The sequence below is a fragment of the Leptopilina boulardi genome, unplaced genomic scaffold (assembly GCF_019393585.1).
Source record: "Leptopilina boulardi isolate dan_hultmark-lab unplaced genomic scaffold, ZJU_Lbou_2.1 LbouV2_137, whole genome shotgun sequence".
NCBI classification, from domain to species: domain Eukaryota; kingdom Metazoa; phylum Arthropoda; class Insecta; order Hymenoptera; family Figitidae; genus Leptopilina; species Leptopilina boulardi.
This window is the reverse complement of record NW_026137682.1, coordinates 2,043,412-2,063,611: the sequence shown is the minus strand read 5'-3', so window position 1 is coordinate 2,063,611 and position 20,200 is coordinate 2,043,412. Positions and strand designations below refer to the sequence as shown.

General features: G+C 25.6%; 2 protein-coding genes across 2 annotated transcripts; one reads left to right on the top strand and one right to left on the bottom strand.

Moving 5' to 3' along the window:
- Positions 1-7,078: 7,078 nt before the first annotated feature.
- LOC127291391 (ribosomal oxygenase 1) lies at positions 7,079-13,684 on the top strand. Its single transcript, XM_051320507.1, has 6 exons — positions 7,079-7,162; positions 7,646-8,244; positions 8,353-8,630; positions 12,315-13,044; positions 13,208-13,400; positions 13,514-13,684. Exons 2-6 carry the CDS (start codon positions 7,646-7,648, stop codon positions 13,583-13,585), a joined length of 1,872 nt encoding a protein of 623 aa, XP_051176464.1. The 5' UTR covers positions 7,079-7,162; the 3' UTR covers positions 13,586-13,684.
- LOC127291402 (multiple coagulation factor deficiency protein 2 homolog) lies at positions 13,664-19,280 on the bottom strand. The gene is made up of 6 exons (XM_051320528.1): positions 19,116-19,280; positions 16,966-17,122; positions 15,084-15,235; positions 14,920-15,006; positions 13,933-14,087; positions 13,664-13,810 (listed from the first exon to the last, which is right to left on the bottom strand). The coding sequence occupies exons 3-6, from the start codon at positions 15,233-15,235 to the stop codon at positions 13,680-13,682; spliced, it is 525 nt and encodes a 174-aa protein (XP_051176485.1). The 5' UTR covers positions 16,966-17,122; positions 19,116-19,280; the 3' UTR covers positions 13,664-13,679.
- Positions 19,281-20,200: the final 920 nt, after the last annotated feature.

Here is a 20,200-nt window from a genome sequence, read left to right as displayed (position 1 = left end):
AGGACTGCTTTTACAATGTGTTCTTTATCTAATGGCAATTACTGCAAGTATTCTCAAGAAAGCATAAAATATATAAAAAAAAAGAATAACAAAAAACAATTGTCGATTATTGAGGGAATAAAATAGTAGGTAATATAACATTTAAAAGAAAACTTGATAAACGGGTGTATGAAAGGATCCAAGCACTGCGGTTAAATTAATAATTTAAGGACATAGAATAATTTATATTTATATATATATATATATATATATTGTATGTATATATTTACAAAATACACCTTCACACCATTCATTCATAAATGGATACGCACTTAGGCTTATAATTGTCGATTACACATTATAATGCTGTATTCGCGATCGAAATGCTGCCTTCGCGAAGATGCCGATTATTATATATATATACATATGATACACTTATTAACCTTCGCTTGACAAGATGCCCACCCAGGGTGGGCCAGACAAATTAAAATTGCCATATCTTCTAAAGTTTTGCCTTAATTGAATCGCGATTTTAAGTCACTGAACAAAATCTTAAGAACTTTCAAAAACTGTAAAAGAAATTTTTAAAAAAAATTTCTTCTTGATTATTTATAACTTTTATCAATGTATGTACGGAGATAACCGGGATGATTCAGATATTTTTTTAATTCTATTTTACAAAAAGACTTGAAATCATGCAGACTTTTCACTGTGAGTGTTTTATGATGTCAAATAATATATATAAAAAATATTATATTGCATTTTTCATTTGTTTAAACAATTTATTGTTATTATTTATTAACTTTCTTTGTTCTGCACCTAGAAAGATGCAGTTTTTTTCTAATTTTGCAATTTATCAAGCCGAATATAATAAAAGATAGATTTGATGTAAAATTATTAATTCAACAATTGTTTAAACAATTTATTGTTGTTATTTACTAACTTTTTTTGTACGGCACCTGGAAAGTTGCCGTTTTTTTCTAATTTTGCAACTCATCAAGCCGAATATAATAAAAGATAGATTTGATGTAAAATTATTAATTCAACAAATTGTTTAAACAAATAAAGTTAATAAATAACAACAATAAATTGTTTAAACAATCGTTTGAATACTAAATTCATATAAAATCTTCATGTTTATTATGTTGAGCTTGTTAAGTTGCAAAATTAGAAAAAAATTGCAACTTTCTTGGAACATTATAAAGAAAGTTAATAAATAGCAACAATTATTTGTTTAAACAATTGGTTAAATAGTAAATTCATATAAAATCTTTGTGTTATTATGTTGTGCTTGTTAAGTTGCAAAATTAGAAAAAAATTGCAATTTTCTAGGAATATTATGAAGTTTGTTAATAAATAGCAACAATTATTTGTTTAAACAATTTATAATAATAGTTGTTACAAATTGAATTATATATTTTATTTTATTTATAACCTTTGAATTAATAACTACGAAGAAAAGGTAACAAATTTATAAAATTCTTCTACTGTCGTATGTATATTTGAAAAAGTTATAAATTATTAATAATAAATTGTTTAAACAAATAAAAAATCAACAAAACATTAATAAAATATATTATTTGGTAACATATAACAATTTTGGAAAAAAACTGAATGATTCTAAGTTTTTATTGCAATATACAAAGAAGAAAACATTTGGCCCACCCTGGGTGGGATCTTGTCAACCGTGTATATAAAAAGTATCCAGTCCGGCGAAGGTTAAAAACAATTAATTTTAACCGATATCTTCGTTAGACGGACAACATCTTGTACACAATATTGTACATATTTTTCTAGTAGTCTTTCGACATTATTATTATTATTATAATAATAGATATTTTCTAGAATATTTTTCCTCCATATCTTCTCAAGCAAATGCATGTATCACATAATATACATTATTCAATATAGTTCTAAAATTTGAAGAAAAAAAAAAAAGTTCTATATGTAACAAATTTTAGAACACGATTGTAATAATTGTCATCTCTTTGTCTCTCTCCCTTTCTCTGCTTTTTAAATGAGTTTCAACAATTTAGTAAGAAATTACTAATATTTGTTCCTTTTTTAATGAATATATATTTATATATGTATTATATAAATAGGCTATAATTGAAAAAATTTCTAAAAAAAAATATATATTTATTTTTTAAAAATTTCTCCAAACTTATTTTCTAAATTTATTCTATTTTTTTTAAGATTTGTAGTATGTATTTTCAAAATTTTCTGGATTTTCGATGATTTTTTAAAAATATTTTTTGGGAATTTGTTTAAATTTATGTTTCTTTAGTTATAGTTTTTGAATTTATAAAATTTCCATTTTCTAAATAAATTTCTAGCTGAAAAATGAGTTTTTTTTTTCGAATTACACTTGAATTCTTTAAAACAAGTGTTTTTCGTACTTGAACATTAGAATGAAACTCGATTATACATATATATTTATATATATATATAGAAAAGCAAAATTAGTGTAGAACAATTGATGATGCGTTTGTGCGAGTTTTTGATAGAAATAAAAGAATATCAAAATAAGACAGCAGTGACGAATAACGGGCGCGAATAAAGTAAAAAAAAAAAAAAAAAAACACAAATACTAGGAGAAATTGTCTATTTTTGAATTGTGTGTGTTTATTAAGTGTCTTGTATTTTAATCTCATTTTTTATTTACTTTTTTATATTCCTCTTTTCCGGGTAATTTCATATCGATTTTGAATATTTTTCAAATTTTTTTTTCAGATCAATATTTGTCTCATAGAACATAAAAGATTACATTTTTTCATTTCTGCTAAATTTTCTTTGTAAATACATATAGAAAGAAAGCCTTATTTTATCCCTTTGAGTTTAATATCTTAAAATGAAATAAATTATTTAGAACGGTAATTAGATTTAAATAATCGGTAAGAAATACGCTTTAATAAAAAAAAAAAAATGAAAAGAACCACCGAGACTTAAAAATAACTGTCCGTCATTTTGTGCAAGTAGAATATTATTAATGAAAAAAAAAATCTTGCAAATGGCTACTCATCTGTGATAAAAAAAAAAACTGTTACAAAATAATGCAATATTTTGCATCTTTAGACCTCACCATCTCTATACTGCCTGGACACATTGTCCTTTTCTTTTAATTATTATTATTATTATTAATCACTTTTTTGTTGTAAATAAGACATTATTTAAAAAAAAAATCGAAATTATAATAAATAAAATTTGCGTTTTGAACCGTTATACGTCACTGGATTGCAATGAAAGTTGAGTTATTTGTAAAAAAAAAATTGTGTAAGAGAAAAAGATTACGGATTAGCAAGCTTGCACACGGTGAAGAATAATAATGAAATACTTTATATATATTATATATATAGGGCGGTTAACATAATTATATCCATTAATGGCAATTCATTAAAGATCACATATAATTATTTTTAAGTATAAATATATAGAAATAATAATTTTCAGCTTTAAGAATGTCAGCGCCCACGGATATCGAAAAATATTTTTTCATTTAAAAAAAAAAAAAAAATGTTTAGTTTATAAGTCTTCATTTTTTCATTACGTGAAAATAATTCAAGGAGCTTACGAAAAGAAAAATTTATATTCAAAATTGTTTAAATTTTCTATTCTATCTTGAAATAGCTCCTTGTATTATTATTGTTAAGTCACAGATTTTTAGTTATTAATAATCACAAATTTCAAAATGTATTTTTTCACTTCTTTCGTTTTGCCCTTTTTTGTCTTTTTTAAAAAAAATAAAATTTTATAGGAATATTTTGCTTTTAAAAAATTTCGCCTCAGATTTATATTAAGTTTATGTCTGTATTACAATATTCTTTTTGATAACATTCTTGGAATATTATGGAAATTTTTTAGTATTTTTTTTTTAAATAACTCAATCTAGACAATAATAAAGATTTGCTTTAATTTCAATTTTTCATTATTTTTCTTTTGGTGTGATTTTGAAAATTAAAAAATTCAATTTATTGAATTCAAATAATTTTATATTTATGATTTGAATTGAATTGAATTATAATTTTGAAAACTAATTTCTCATTTATAAAGTGCCTGGGCGCTTTGTGAATAGGAAAAAATTTTTTGGAAATTCTAAAAAATATCAAATCCTTGAATCGCAATTGGTTGAATGATAATAATTAATTTAGTGAATTTAACGGTGCATGCATCGTACTCTATCACAAGAGAATAATGAAGAAAAATAATCGATTTCGGTAATTTAAATAATGAAAAAATTCTTGTATGTGCATGCTGAAAGTATAACTCATTATTTATGTCTGTTGAGAGTCGTAAAAAGAATGTTATTGACTAGTTTTAAGATAATATATGACATACCTTATTATATATATATTATAAAATATAATATTACATTTAAGAGTCTAAATGAACATCATCTAATATACATATATATTGTATAAGTAAATCGATGTTAAGAAGTTCTCTCAATTTCTCGAGTTTGTAGATATGATTGACTTTGTAATTCGCTAAAATCGTAATCGTATATCTAAATTTTAAGAAACTAACAAAAGTTCGATAAGCAGAAAAAAACAAATTTCGCAATTGACGCATTACGATTTTAGTTGAAAGTTCTGACGAAAAAAATGTGAAATGTAATTTATAATTCTTTCTTTTTTGTCTATTTACAGGTATACATATATAATAATAATAATTTGCTTGGCTTCTAGATTTATTTTTAGAAAATAATCATTTTTCTTTCGAATTAGAGAAATTTGACAACAAAATAATTAGAAATGGAGGCTTAGCAAAATTTTTTCTTATTTTCATTTTTCTCATTATTATAATAAAAAAGAAGTTAAGAAAATATTCTGCAATATATATTTTTTTTAATTCTCTCTGCATTCATTGCGATTTTTCATTGTCAAATGTCATAAATGTACTGCAATAAAACTTAAATTGTAGTATATTCAAAAGATATACGCTTATGGTGTTATTTTTCAAATACTCTATTTTTTCAAATAATAAAAAACGCTAATCTCATATCTAGCCAAATTCTGTCGGTAAGAGTCCACACACTAAAATATCAATGGCAATAAAATGTGAAAGTATAAACTTATATATTTTTTATTTGTATTATAAATTATATATATAGAGAGATATGAAGTATTAAAAAAAAAAATGCGATATAAAATTGTTTGTGGATTCTAGTTAAGTGACAATAAACAAAGAATTTTTATAACGTGGACTTTCTTCCGGACAGACTTTTTTCTAAAGAAAAATTCTTTCAAAATTTATAAAAATAATTTTCTTTTGTAAAAAAAAAAAATCGTTGCTTTTAATTCAAATCATTTAGAAAATAAACATTTTTTTTCCTATTTATTATTAAAATAGGAAAGAAACGTTTTTCTAATGTGATTTTTTTTTTTCAAATAGAAATTGCACTTTGACTATAAAATCCATTTTCTCGATTTTAGAATATTGGCTATTTATAATGAATTTCATATTAAATTGAGGCCTTTATTAATTTCTAGTTGAGGAAATTTTAATTTTAAAAATGACTTCAAGTTCAGGAATCAGAGAGAATGATTTATGTGTCGTCATTATTGTATATGACTTGTAAAATATAAATATGAGAAACTTTATGGAATTAAAAGTTCATTCCTATAAAATATTCTATAAAGTTTCTCCCCCCCTTTCCCCTTTGTGTAAAAAAAGAGAAAATAGAAATTTTCGAATTCGCTTAAAAAAAAAAAAAAAGTAAATGGTTGACGCTTTAGTGTCTCATTCATGTACCTAATTGACATTTTTAAAAGTAATTTTTAAATCGATATTAATAAGAAAAGTGAAATCTTAAATGCCCACTATTAATTAATTATTATTATAATAAATAATTAGTGAAAAGAAAAAAAGAAGCAGAATTATAAAATTATAAGATAAAAATAAAAAATTAAAAGTATGGCATAACTTTCTATAGTAATTAAGAATCACCATCTGTATTTAGATGTAAAACATTAATCACATAATTGAAAGATGAAGGTTTGTAAACGCGGTGGTTTAATAATTAATGATGTGTTAAACGAATCTTTGTATAGATAAACAAACGATAAGAATTGTGTAAAGACATAACTTATTGACGTTTTACATCGCTGTATATACGTGATATATTTACATAAAAAATTATTAATAATTAACCCTCTGCTTATGCTAAAAAAAAAAAAAATTCCCAATCTAACGTTTAATAAAACGTAATTCCTTTAGTCCCCATGAAGCGTGCGAAAAGACGATTATAGATGATATAAACGATCACATATTAGTATAGGCAGAGGGTTAATAAATTATATGTCGTTTCATTTGGGATATGAAAAATTATTTCTTGGGTACAATATGTTATGAAACGATTTTCTTCTTCTTTTTATGAAATAATAGTAATAATAATAATAATAATAATTTCTCGGAGTAGTAAGCCTCGTATTAAATTATAAGCCGTTGCTGCATGGAGTATAAAAAAAGGAGCTTTTGGATAGCATTTCATAATTCGGAATACGGGTTATAATTATTATCTGTTAATTAATTATTATAACTCTATTTATTGAGTTGTCTGTAAAATATTGGATTTATAGTTTATAAACAAAACAAAAAGAAAATTCATCTCATTGTAAAATTTAATGTATTTCTGCAATATTTTAAATCGATTTTTACCGTTATTATTATTATTTTTGAGAGATGATTATGAAAAAAAAAAAAAATAATAATTATGAACTGACAAAACAAAAAGAATGCTCTTCATAATTTAATTAATTTCTATAAATTAGATTATACGTAGTCATAAAAAATCGTGTGTTAGAATAATTAATGCCAGAATTCGAATAAATGCTTAATCCAGAAATTTTGTTACATTTTAATCTCGCGTTATTCCATCCTATTTATTGTATGCATATCTTTATAACATAAATTCTATTTTTTTTATTATTTTTAAATCTATAAACAAATTTATTTTAAGTATTATAATTTTGGTAAAAATATTCAATTGTTAAATTAATTTATTAAATTTGACAAAACAATTATATTTTTTGTGGTCATTATTGGTTTTTAAATTTTCAATAAGTTTCCGCCAAGAAAAGTGAACAGTTAGCGCATGCGTGTAATGTGAGTGAAGTGTTGAAAAAAAAAAAAAAAATTGGAGTCGCAACACGTGAAACGAAAAAGGATCATCAAAACATTCCGGGTAAGAATTTTTATAAACTTTTTCTTGTTTAATTTAATTCTAAGTATAAATTCAATTTAACTAGAATAAAATTAAAATTATTTGATAAGTGTTTCAAACAACACATGTGTTTTACATATCTTATACGTGTTTGTGAGTACCCTCCAAAATTTTCACAATTCCCTGAATTTTATTTTATTATAATTATACTGAAATATTCTAATGTTTATTAAAGTAATTAGTAATTATTCATTATTTTAAAATAAAATTATATGATAAGATTACGTATTACTTACAAATTTGTAAGAATTTTTAATTATTGTTACTCTCATTGAGGTTATGTCGTTTAAAAAAATTGAATATAAAACATATCAATTATTACTTACCATATTTCTTAAATTAATATTCTAATAATTGTAATGGTGTATATATAATTATAATTTTTTTTTATTATAATCAATATTGATCAAAATATATAGTATATAAAAAAAATTCTCTTTATAGATGGTAAACGACGAGCCAATCTCCGCATTTGCGGTTTATTCTATGAAGCGGAAAAATGAAGATTCCTCAAAACCAAAGAATATCAAAAAACTCAAAAATAAAAAAAAGAATTCTATTGACGTTGTGACTCTTTGTAAAGAAACAAAAAGCAATAACTCGTCAACAAAGAAAAAACTAAATGAACCTATAAAGCAAAATGGAAATGATTTTGAATTTACGAATTCAATTGAATTGGAAAAAGTAGTTAAAATAACTAAAAAAATAAAACCTGTAACTTTTCAGAAAAATAGAAATGCAAAGAAATCAAAAAAAAATTTCATTACAAAAAATGAAAAGAATAAAAAATTAGACAAAATTGAAAAGCTAAGGCAACTCAAGGGAAATAAAACAATAAATATATCAAACGTTCAAACAATTGCTCGACAAAAACATGTAAATAATTCTAATGAATACAAAATAAAGATCACAAAATCAAAGAAAAAGAATAATTTAGAACAACCAATGTCCGTTGATGAAGATATTAATGTTAATCCACTTAAAAAAAGTAAACTATGTTTTGAATGGTTAATTTCGCCAATTAGCGCTGACACATTCTTAGAGTAAGTTATTTTTCTTGTCAATTTGAAAAATGAGTTTAATGTATACATAAAATTTTTTTTTTTTTTTGATTGTGTATTAAAATTTAATTTAATTAATTCAAATTACAGACAATCTTGGGAGCAACAACCAGTTCATATAAAAAGAAAGGATTCTGATTATTATAAATTTTTACTTTCAACTCCTATGATGGACACTATTTTACGAGAACAACATGTTTTATTTACAAAAAATGTCGATGTAACTTCGTATACTAATGGAATGAGAGAAACGCATAATCCACCTGGCCGGGCATTACCAAGTATTGTTTGGGATTTTTTCGGAAATGATTGTTCAATCAGAATGCTCAATCCTCAAACTTTTGTTCCTCAACTTCATGATTTGAATGGTAAAAATTTATATTACTTTCATATTTATACTAATTTTTTTTTTATCTCGTTATCACAGTGGTCCTCAAGCATCGACAGGTTCGACTAAAATGGATCCAAAAATTGAATGAACAAGCTTTTAAAAGACTATTCGTAGATGTAAAAACTGGTTTTTTTAAAATCCTAGCTGATCGTTTTCTCGAAAAAACTCAAAATTAAGTTTTACGAAATGTATTTTTAACATTGTATTATATACTGTTCAATAATCAACAATTATATCTTTAATGTTCTTTGGTAAACCATTTTAGTGCACAGTACGTACTCACTAAGCATTAATATATTTGACTTATAGTAAAATAAATACAAAAGCTTGTAGAATAGCTCATTAGATTACTCTTTATAGACGCTAAAACGACTTTGTCTGAAATCAAAACCAATTTTTTTCGAAATATTTTTAAACTGCGTTTTACAATAATTTTTTATATTTTAAGATTACCATTATGCTTAACTTATCATTTAAGCTTTATTTATCTATTTATATTTAAGTTGAAATTCCATTCATTCATCCATTCATATCAATGTATTTGTGCATTAGTTTAGTAACGTTTTGTAACAACTGACTGATTAACTTATTGCTTGTGCTCAAGACCAATTGCTTTTTCTCTATTTTAAAATGAGTTCACATGAGGAGAACAGGAAGAAAATATGTGCACCTTGCGGTCAGAAAATTGCTTTTAGAAAGGTTAAACCAGAAAAGTTTCTTATAAACAAAAAGTTAACTAATTTATGTAATTAAAAAATTTATCAACAATAATTTTAATTTAAATTGGCCTTTTAAAGATACTTTTTTCGTAATCAAGAAAAGTAAGATAGCATATTCTACAAATGCTTAATAAAAATTTCTCATCATTTAAATTAAAACTATTGTTGATAAGTTTTTTAATTAAATTAGTGAACTTTTTGTTTATAAGAAACTTTTCTGGTTTAACCTTTCTAAAAGCAATTTTCTGACCGCAAGGTGCACATATTTTCTTCCGGTTCTCCTCATGTGAACTCATTTTAAAATAGAGAAAAAGCAATTGGTCTTGAGCACAAGCAATAAGTTAATCAGTCAGTTGTTACAAAACGTTACTAAACTAATGCACAAATACATTGATATGAATGGATGAATGAATGGAATTTCAACTTAAATATAAATAGATAAATAAAGCTTAAATGATAAGTTAAGCATAATGGTAATCTTAAAATATAAAAAATTATTGTAAAACGCAGTTTAAAAATATTTCGAAAAAAATTGGTTTTGATTTCAGACAAAGTCGTTTTAGCGTCTATAAAGAGTAATCTAATGAGCTATTCTACAAGCTTTTGTATTTATTTTACTATAAGTCAAATATATTAATGCTTAGTGAGTACGTACTGTGCACTAAAATGGTTTACCAAAGAACATTAAAGATATAATTGTTGATTATTGAACAGTATATAATACAATGTTAAAAATACATTTCGTAAAACTTAATTTTGAGTTTTTTCGAGAAAACGATCAGCTAGGATTTTAAAAAAACCAGTTTTTACATCTACGAATAGTCTTTTAAAAGCTTGTTCATTCAATTTTTGGATCCATTTTAGTCGAACCTGTCGATGCTTGAGGACCACTGTGTTATTTTCATTAGCTTCTTTGATAATTTTAAACTTTAAATTTACACCGTCCGACACGGTTTTTCACACACGAAAAAATCAATGATTTTCAGAAACTAGGACCAAAAAAAAGATACCCGTGTCTGGCCGTTTTGCTAGATCAGGTCATTTTTTGCTTTTAGGGGTAAAAACAACCCTTAAATGAAAGGTGATAGGAAATCTTGTACAAATTAATAATTTTTAATGAAACCTGGTATCTCGGGGTTTTCCGGGTCGCTGATTACGAATCTGATGTCAGATTTTCAAAATTCGAAATGGCGGATCCAATATGGCAGTCGAAATTTATAAAAATTCACCAATTCATTTGAAAGTTGTTACTTAGGGGTTTTTGGGGTCGCTGATAACGAATATGATGCCAGATTTTGAAAATTCAAAATGGCGGATCCAATATGGCTGTCGAAATTTATAAATATTAATTATTTTTTGTAAAACTTGATATCTAAGGGTTTTTGGGGTCGCTGAGTACGAATCTGAAGTCAGATTTTTAAAATTTTAAATGGCAGATTCAATACGGCGGTCGAAATTTATAAAAGTTTATCGAATTCACTTGAAACTTGTTACTTGAAGGTATTTGGGGTCGCTAATAACGAATTCGATGTCGGGTTTTCAAAATTCAAAATGGCGGATCGAATATGGTGGTCGAAATTTATAAATGTTATTAGTTTTTTATAAAACTTCGTATCTCTGGGTTTTGGGGGTCGCTGAGTACGAATCTGATTGTAGATTTTTAAAATTCAATATGGCAGACTCAATATGACGGTTGAAATTTATAAAAATTATTAATTTTTTATAAAACTTGGTATCTAAGGGCTTTCGGCGTCTCTAAGTACGAAAGTGATGTCAGATAAGAATAATAAAAACGCCAAATCTAATAAAGGTGAAGATCACAAATCTGAAAAATAATTTGGAAAATTTAAATGTTCGATCAATTTTTTGTTAAAATTTGCAAGCCAACATTTAAAAATTTTTATTTTAAGTGATTTTTAATCTGAAAATTTGTATATTTATTAACTAAGTTTCTATTAGAATTAATAAATTCAAAAGGTTATAATCAAAATTTATTAAACAAATATAATGCAATAAATTAAAATTAATAGAAACATATCATAACAACTCTTGTATTACGTTTGTGTAAATTTTAGACGCTTATTTTTACGATTTAAAGATTCGACCACCATATTGGATTCGCCATTTTGAATTTTGAAAACCCGACATCAAATTTGTAATCAGCAACCCCAAAAACCTTCAATTAACAAGTTTCAAGTGAATTCGACGGACTTTTATAAATTTCAAACGCCATATTGAATCTGCCATTTTGAATTTTAAAAATCTGTCTTCAGATTCGTACTCAGCGACCCCAAAAACACCTAGATACCAAGTTTTACAAAAAATAATTAATATTTATAAATTTCGACCGCCATATTGAATCCGTTATTTTGAATTTTGAAAACCTGACATCATATTCGTAATCAGCGACCCCAAAAACCTTCAAGTAACAGGTTTCAAGTGAATTCGATGAACTTTTATAAATTTCGACCGCCATATTGAATCCGTTATTTTGAATTTTGAAAACCTGACATCATATTCGTAATTAGCGACCCCAAAAACCCCTAAGTAACAACTTTCAAATGAATTGGCGAATTTTTATAAATTTCGACCGCCATATTGGATCCGCTATTTTGAATTTTGAAAATCTAACATCAGATTCGTAATCAGCGACCCGGAAAACCCCGAGATATCAGGTTTCATAAAAAATTATTAATTTATACATGATTTCCTATCACCTTTCATTTAAGGGTTGTTTTTACCCCTAAAAGCAAAAAATGACCTGATCTAGCAAAACGGCCAGACACGGATATCTTTTTCTTGGTCTTAGTTTCTGAAAATCATTGATTTTTTCGTGTGTGAAAAAAAAGTTGAATTTTGTCGGACGGTGTTATAATATAAATATCAAATTGAAATTGTAAAAAAAAAAGTTTTAAATTAATTTTGAACTATGTTGTATTTAGCAATTCTTCAAGAATTTTTTGGCTGTTTTGTTGGTGCCAATTCCTATCTGACACCACCAAATAGTCAGGGTTTTGCTCCCCATTATGATGACATTGAAGCATTTATTTTGCAAATTGAGGGCAAAAAACGATGGAGACTGTATAAACCACGCAATGATGAATTTCTCGCTCGTTTTTCGTCGAGAAATTTCGATCAATCTGAACTTGGTGAACTCATTATGGATACTGTTTTAAATGCTGGTGATTTACTTTATTTTCCACGTGGTACAATACATCAAGGAGAGACAATAGAAGACACACATAGTTTGCATATAACGCTTAGTGTTTATCAAAAAAATTGTTGGACAGATTTATTTGAAAAATTATTGCCGAAGGCACTTGCTCGTGCTTCAAAAACGGACTATCGCTATCGTCAAGGTTTACCCGTTGGATCGTCAAGATTTATGGGTTTCGTTAATTCGGAAGACAGAAGTACAGAACGAAGGGCATTTTTTGAGAAGGCAAAACTTCTTCTTGACGATCTTATAAATTATGCCGATGTTGATGAGGCAGTTGATGAGATTGCTAAAAATAATCTTCATGATTTTCTACCACCTATTTTGAGGGACGAGGAGCAACATAATTCCGTGCTTCGTGATGGATGGATTGTTAGAAACGAGGGAATTGTTGAGGAACGTGTTGACATTCGACCTGACACGAGAATTCGTCTTTTAAGATCTCACTGTATAAGGTACTATTCATAATTATTCGATTAGAAGAAGAAAATTCTTTATTTTATTAATCAATTATTATATTTTAAAATTATTTATATTTATTTTTTAATTTTAATATTTTACTATAATATTTATACTAAAATTACTGAATTAATACTTAAATTATTTTTTTTCAAAAAGATTATTAGAGGAGGAAGATGCTTTTAAGATTTACTACTCGACTGAAAATTCGAAGGAATATCATGAATACGAGCCACAATTTTTCGAGATTGAACGTTATCAAGTACCTGTGATTAAAGAAATAATTCTCCAATATCCGAATTACATTAAAGTGCAAGATTTGCCAACTTCCGAAATAGACATTGATGTCAAGGTTAGTAAAATTTACTACATAAATTTTGTTTTGTATTTCCTTTTATTAAAAAAAAAAAAAAAAATTATAATTTATGTTAAATATGATTTTGTATCATTTTCTTTTTCTCTCAGCTCGGAATTGTTCACGATCTTTGGGAAAAATGTTTAATTGTCACAGATGGACCTTTACCACGAGATGAATGATATTTTTGTAAGTAAAAAAAAAATTGTAAGCGTTTGATAATATAATTTCTTGATAAGTTTTATCTCATGTAAAAAATAAATATTCTTTTTGTATTTAAATATTCAAAATTCTGTCCTTTAAGGCCTTTTCACCTTGGTCCCGTTGTCGGCCAAGCATATACTCAATATATCCTAAATAACCATCGTTGTCCAAATCATCCTCTTCGAGAACTCTATCTATAAGCTCTAAACAAAACACAAAAAATTCGAAAATTTAATTTAATATTTTTTTTAGTATTTTAAATTTTATTGTTTTTTTATTTAAATTGTTCAATTTTCATGATTCCACAGATAATATGATTCCTTACCTATAATCCAAGGCAAATCATTCTCCTGCTCCTTGGGTTGGTAATCACTCAGCTCCTTGTTATCTCCTTCATTCCCATGTTCATGAAGAGTATGCTGAATGGCATGGAGTATTTCTAGACCATCGAGCTTTGTATTATTGTCAACGTCGTGGAGTCTAAATATAATGTAAGTTCATTGTCAATATCTTTTTTCTTTCTTTTTTAAATTTTTACATATATAAATATTCAGTCAAAATATTAAATACAATGAACACAGTTGGTATCCCTTTTTTCAAAAAAAAATTTAAAATTCCATTAAAAAAAAAAAACTGTTTAGGAAATTTCAAATTAAAATAATTATTTTTATGAACGAATTTTAAGGATATATGTATCTAAATTTCAAAATTAAAACTACCATTTTTTTTTTAAATTAATCATTTAAAAAAATGAATTATTGCAAATTCGAATCCTAAATTCTAACAAATATTCCATTGTGATTGTAAATGTTTATTGAAATTTAGTTTATTTGAATATTTATAAAAAGATTAAAATTTTTTTAAACCAAACGTTAATAAACGCAAAAAATTTGAAAATTTTTTTTACTATAGACAAACTTTATAATATAATTTAATAATTTATGTGGGAAAATTGTAATGTGATTGATGCAAATTCATTGAATAGTTTGCGGTAATTTACTGTGAAGTTAATGCGATTATTTATGGTAATTTATGGAAATTTATTTCATCATTTATGCAAGAATTATTATTAAAAGAATGATGGATTTTTTAGACAAATATTTTAACACCAAAACAAGGGAAATTTGTAACAATAAATAAAAAAAAAAATCTTTTTTAAAAAAAAGAAATTGTAACCAAAGTAAATATTCCATCGTCTGATAAAAATATAACTTTATTTATTTTAATATTTAAAATATTTAAATTTACATATATTTATATTTAAAAAAGTGAATTCTTATTATTTTCTTTAAATTTGATGTGATTAACTTACTTGAAATAGTAAAATTCCAATTCCTGATCAGATAGTTTTGATAAATCTAATTGATCCGCCAGCGGACCCATATCTTCTTTCAAGTGGCTAGAAAAATTTATTAAAATTTTTATTTATTAAACAAATTTAACAATTCGATTATGATTATTATAAAGATAACGTACGAGGTGTCGTGAAGTAGTTCAGCATCCTGAGTGAGTTTAATCTCCTTTTGAGGCGCGTAATGATGATGAGAAACGCTACTTTGTGGATGATGTGGACCTCGAAATCCAAATGCAATACCAGAGTGAAGACTGATCAGAAGCAACAGGAACATCTAATTTACATCAACAGAGCAACAGTTTTGGAGATATATTTTTGAAAAGGCAAAAAAAAAAAAGGTAGGTGGATTATTTTAATATTATAAATTTTTTTGTTTTGAAGAAAACAATAATAGTCACACGTAGAGAAAAAAAATCAATTTAATCAATTGTTTAATTAATTGAAATTGATTTTATTGACACAAAAATAATTAATTCAGTTAATTATTTAGTAAATAATTTATAATAATAATTATTTAAATTTAATTATTCAAATTATAATTAATTGTTATTATTCTTACTGATTATAATTGATATTTTTAAATTGATTTATAATAATCGATTTGAATTTTCAAATTCAGTTTTTGAAAATAACTTTTAATAAACAAAATAAATTTAAAAAAATTTTGGAATAAGAAAAAATATGTACAAAATTTTTTTAACGTTTCGACACCGGCTTCCAAAATGATTAATAAAATTCTGATACAAGGAAATCGATTCCAGTTTCAAAACGTTAAAAACATTTTCATATATTTCCCTGTGCCAAAATTTCGAAATTTATTAATAATTATTATTTATTGGAACAAATTCATCGATGAATATCAAATAAAAATCAAAATGCCATGAAATTGAAATTTATAAGTAGAAAGTTTTTGTTATATATGTTTGTAGATCCAGAGGGGTTTAGAATTTTCTTCCTGGAGAGTTAGCATTGATTCTCATTATCGGTCTCTTTTTGATATTGGTTATTATATGCAACGATGGAGAAATCGGAAGAATTTCAAATTCAGTAACTCAAAAAGGCCCCACACGATATTTTGTGAGCAGTGCACAATAACAATAGGACCTGCTGGGTCGTCGTGTTCGACGATTCTGTCCTGCGTTCTTCCTCTTGGGGGCAAAAACTCTTGCTCGACAGATGTACAGTAAGAGGGGGTCCCGGAGTAATTATTATGCGATTACCCACAAGCCCATTGATTTAGATTGGACTCTGGGGGGGTCCACACATCGCATCGAATTCAAGAATACATCTCGAATTTTGTTTCAAATTTCAAGTACTTTAGAAATCGTTATTCTCAAGTGTAAATACTTTGCTTTTTTGATTTAGAGCTTGTCAAATCAATTCAAATTGATATTTTCCGTTTTATTAGAATAGAAATTAAATGCAAGGGTTTACAAGAATTTTTTTCATATTTTTTTAAAATTAGGCAATTTTTTCACATTTATGGTTAAAATTTTTAGTCGATTATATATATAGTGAATGAAAAAGATTTTTGAAAATAACAAATTTTTTAAATATTGTTTTTAAAAATTTTTTTAATTTTAAAAATTAAAATTTCTTTCACGATGATGACTATTTTATTTAGTCTTTAAAATAGTCATTCATTAAATGTTAATGATACACTGTTTGGAATACAGGAGTGTAATAAAGTTGAAAACATACGTGAATAATAGACGTTTGCCTGGACAAGAGATGTTCATGTAACACTAGTGTAGGTGTCAGGAGAGATGTCAATTCCGCTCGCGAGTATATATGCGGTACTTAGGAATCAATTTTATGAGCTTACAGAGGGCTTGGAACGAGAATGCATATGTTGAGGGGTCCCCAAGGGATTTTTGGTGCAAGTGGACCCCCCGGGGGTACGCACCCCAATAGGAACAGAACGTCCGCCTCCGTCGGGTGTCGAAATCTATAAATAATTTATATCATTTGGTCCATTCAGCGATAGAGAGACCATATGTATACCTGTGTCGCCTTTCACCACTGACGAATCTACTTATACTCCAGGATCTTCCTTTCTTATATAAAATGCGAAACTGCACCACAGAGGGTTGTTAAGGTGTTTAATTTTTGTCTTTTTCTTCTTGAGATGATGTGTTGAATTAATTTTTGGAAAAATTTTCTGAAACAATTAGATAGAAAATTAATTATTCTTTTTTTTTATTCTCGAAAAATTGGCAAATTATTGCAATAAAAGTAGTTATTAATCTTTTTTTTTTTTATAGTTAATATATTCATTCATTTTATATAAAAAATTTCAGATCTTAAGGAAGAATCGGACGGATATAGTCAAAATAAAAGTTAGTCCAACTTCATATTTTGTTTGTTATGAATATCTAATCAGAGTTGCCATGGGTTAGGGAAATCAGGAAAAAGTCAAGGAATTTTTTTAAAAAGTACAAAAAAAATATCAAATTTCTAAAAATGCTACTAAAATTATAACTTTTGAAATTTTCAATTTAAACTTTTGCTTCTAAAAATTATTTTCTTAATTTTTTATAATTGAAAACGTCTTGAAATATTTTCATTAGGGTCAGGGAAAAAAAATTTTAATTCTGACTGAAAGTTTGGGAAAAACAGAATAAAATTTTTTTTAGCAACTCTGCTAATAAAGGGAAAACAATTTTTATTGAAGTAGTTTTTTAGTAAAAGTGTAAGTAATTTTATTTTTAACATTTGAAATAATTAAAATTTGCACCTAGATAAGAGTTAAAAATTTGTAATTGTAAAAAGTTATTGTCAAATTAGTTTTTTTTAAAAATATTATTTATTATTTTTATTATTTCAATGTACACTTCTTAGTAAATCTTTACATTGATTTTCCTAATTCCTAATCGTTTCCTAAACACAAACAATTGAAATTTTTATTTAAATGCAACTTTTACTAGTCTTCAATGTTAATTAAATTATTTACACTTGTACTACTTTAGTGTTTATTTTATTTATTTTTTATTAAAATATATAAAATTATGAAGTTGGATTAATTTTTGTTCTGGTTATTTACTCGATTCATCTTTAATGAATTTTTTGATTCTCTTTAAATCATAATATTTTTAGCTAACTTGAATCAGTGAAAAAATAAAAATGAATCGTAAATAATAATAATAAAAAAAAGTACTTTTGTCCTTTTTTTAAGAAATTGAAATAAAAATATTTTTAAATTTTGAATATTAAAAAACTACTGGGCCAATTTTTTTCAATTCTGATATTTTGTTATGATTTTTTTTTGTAACTAATCTGAATCAGTTAAAATAGTATAATTTTAATTATTGACTATACTTATTTTTTGCTATGAATTAGTTAAATTTTACTAATAAATTAGTTCATATCAAAAAACTTTTTTTTGATAATTTATTGGTAAATTTTAATTTTAACTAATTCATAACAAAATATTAGTTAGTAATTCAAATTACGTAAAAATTTTCAATTTATTCAGATTTATAAAAAAGTTAAAACAGATTTAAAGAATTTTTCAAATGAAAATTAAATTTTGCAAAATTTTAGTTATTCCTCGCTAAAATTTTTAATGGAAATTTAAAAATTCATCTCACAATTATAAATATTTCTATATATAATTTTTTTCTAAAAAGGATTATTTTCCTCTTAGTTTTTAGTGTCTTAGTTAGAGATATTGTATTATGGAGAATTTCTAATTTCAATTTTTTACATTTTAGATATATGTTTCCAATGAAGATAAAATTAATAATTTAATAATACTCATATAGAGATAGATACATAAGTTTTAGAATTTATAACAACCCCTCAATGAATGTCGAGAAATTTGATACCACATCTGAACATTTCAAATAACTCGCGCCAGAACGCAGACGTTGTGACTATCGGCGTTCATTAATCTCGGTGAATAAGGGATGCTGGGTGAGGAGGAATGCTTTTACAGAATTCTCTCTCTCTCTCTCTCTCACTCATTCGTCCTTTATATATACTCAGGTTATGTTTACAGGGGAACTTGTTACATCTTTCAATAAGGTTTTAATAAAAAAAAATTTTTTTTAAAAGTAGAATTTTTTTAAGAGAATTAAAAATAATCGAAAATTTATTAACACTTAATTTTTTTTTTTTTTTTGACATTCTTATTAATTAAAAAAAAAACTCACCCTGTATGTATTGATGGGGCAAAAAATGGGTTTTAGATCCTCCTTCTGTGTTTCCCGGGACTGTGGGTATGGTATTTCGACGTTTATCGACGTTTTTCCCTGAGCTTGCGTATTTTGAGAGTTGCTCCAAAAGCACAAAATATAACATGTTCTTCACATTCAATTCTGTATCATTTTCTATTTTCTCTCCATGTGGCGCCACTTGGCTTTCTAAAAATCTAGGGGATGAAATAGATGATCTACCCTGTTTTTTTTTATTTTTATAATTGAAAACGACTTTTTTTTCGTACTTTCACAGGGTATATATATACCCAGATAACACACGTACTAGTACGGTAGTAGTATAATACTAGTACGACGTACTAGACGTACTAGTACTGTACCAGCCATGTACCTTCGCACGGTACCAGGTACTGTACTAGTACGGCGTACCGGTATGCAATATCGGTAGAATACGAGTACTATACGAGTACGACGTACTGAAAACTTTTGTGACTTAGTATAACGTACTGTTATTGTACTGGTACAATACTAGTATGATGTACAATATAAAATATTATATACCCTCCCCTTTCTCTTCCCACAATAGTATTTTCATTATTTTCATTTATTATTCAAAAGAAAATCTGTGGGAGAACTGAAATAATAATAATTCATTTTTATTGAATCATTTTTTTTATTTACATCATATATGTAACTTGTATTCTCACTTATCTTAAAATATCTGGTATTTTATATTATTTTAATTACTTAACTTTATCAAATATTAATTGATTATTTCTTTACATTTAAACATTATTTCAAAAGAATTTTAAACTTGATGTTATAAATTGCTTTGAAATTTGCTTTGAAAAACATATTATCACATCCTAACCTATAAATATGTTATATGTATAAGAAAAACTATAACGAAATAACACACAATTGAATTTAAAAATATATCAATATGATCAAGACCGAATATATAATATATAAGTACAGAAGCACAAGTTACAAACGTTAAAACTCTTTTGCTGCATCATAAACGACTTTTTTCACCAACATTTAATGCACCGTTTTCAGTGACGCGTTCATATTTGACAATT

Bases quoted from the DNA above. Each gene is read 5' to 3' on its own strand.
- LOC127291391 (XM_051320507.1), top strand. From the start codon at position 7,646: ATGGTAAACGACGAGCCAATCTCCGCATTTGCGGTTTATTCTATGAAG. The intron at 8,245-8,352 runs GTAAGTTATTTT...TTCAAATTACAG, and splicing joins AGCGCTGACACATTCTTAGA to ACAATCTTGGGAGCAACAAC. The intron at 8,631-12,314 runs GTAAAAATTTAT...TGTTGTATTTAG, and splicing joins TCAACTTCATGATTTGAATG to CAATTCTTCAAGAATTTTTT.
- LOC127291402 (XM_051320528.1), bottom strand. From the start codon at position 15,235: ATGTTCCTGTTGCTTCTGATCAGTCTTCACTCTGGTATTGCATTTGGA. The intron at 15,007-15,083 runs GTACGTTATCTT...AAATTTTTCTAG, and splicing joins GAACTACTTCACGACACCTC to CCACTTGAAAGAAGATATGG. The intron at 14,088-14,919 runs GTAAGTTAATCA...CATTATATTTAG, and splicing joins TTGGAATTTTACTATTTCAA to ACTCCACGACGTTGACAATA.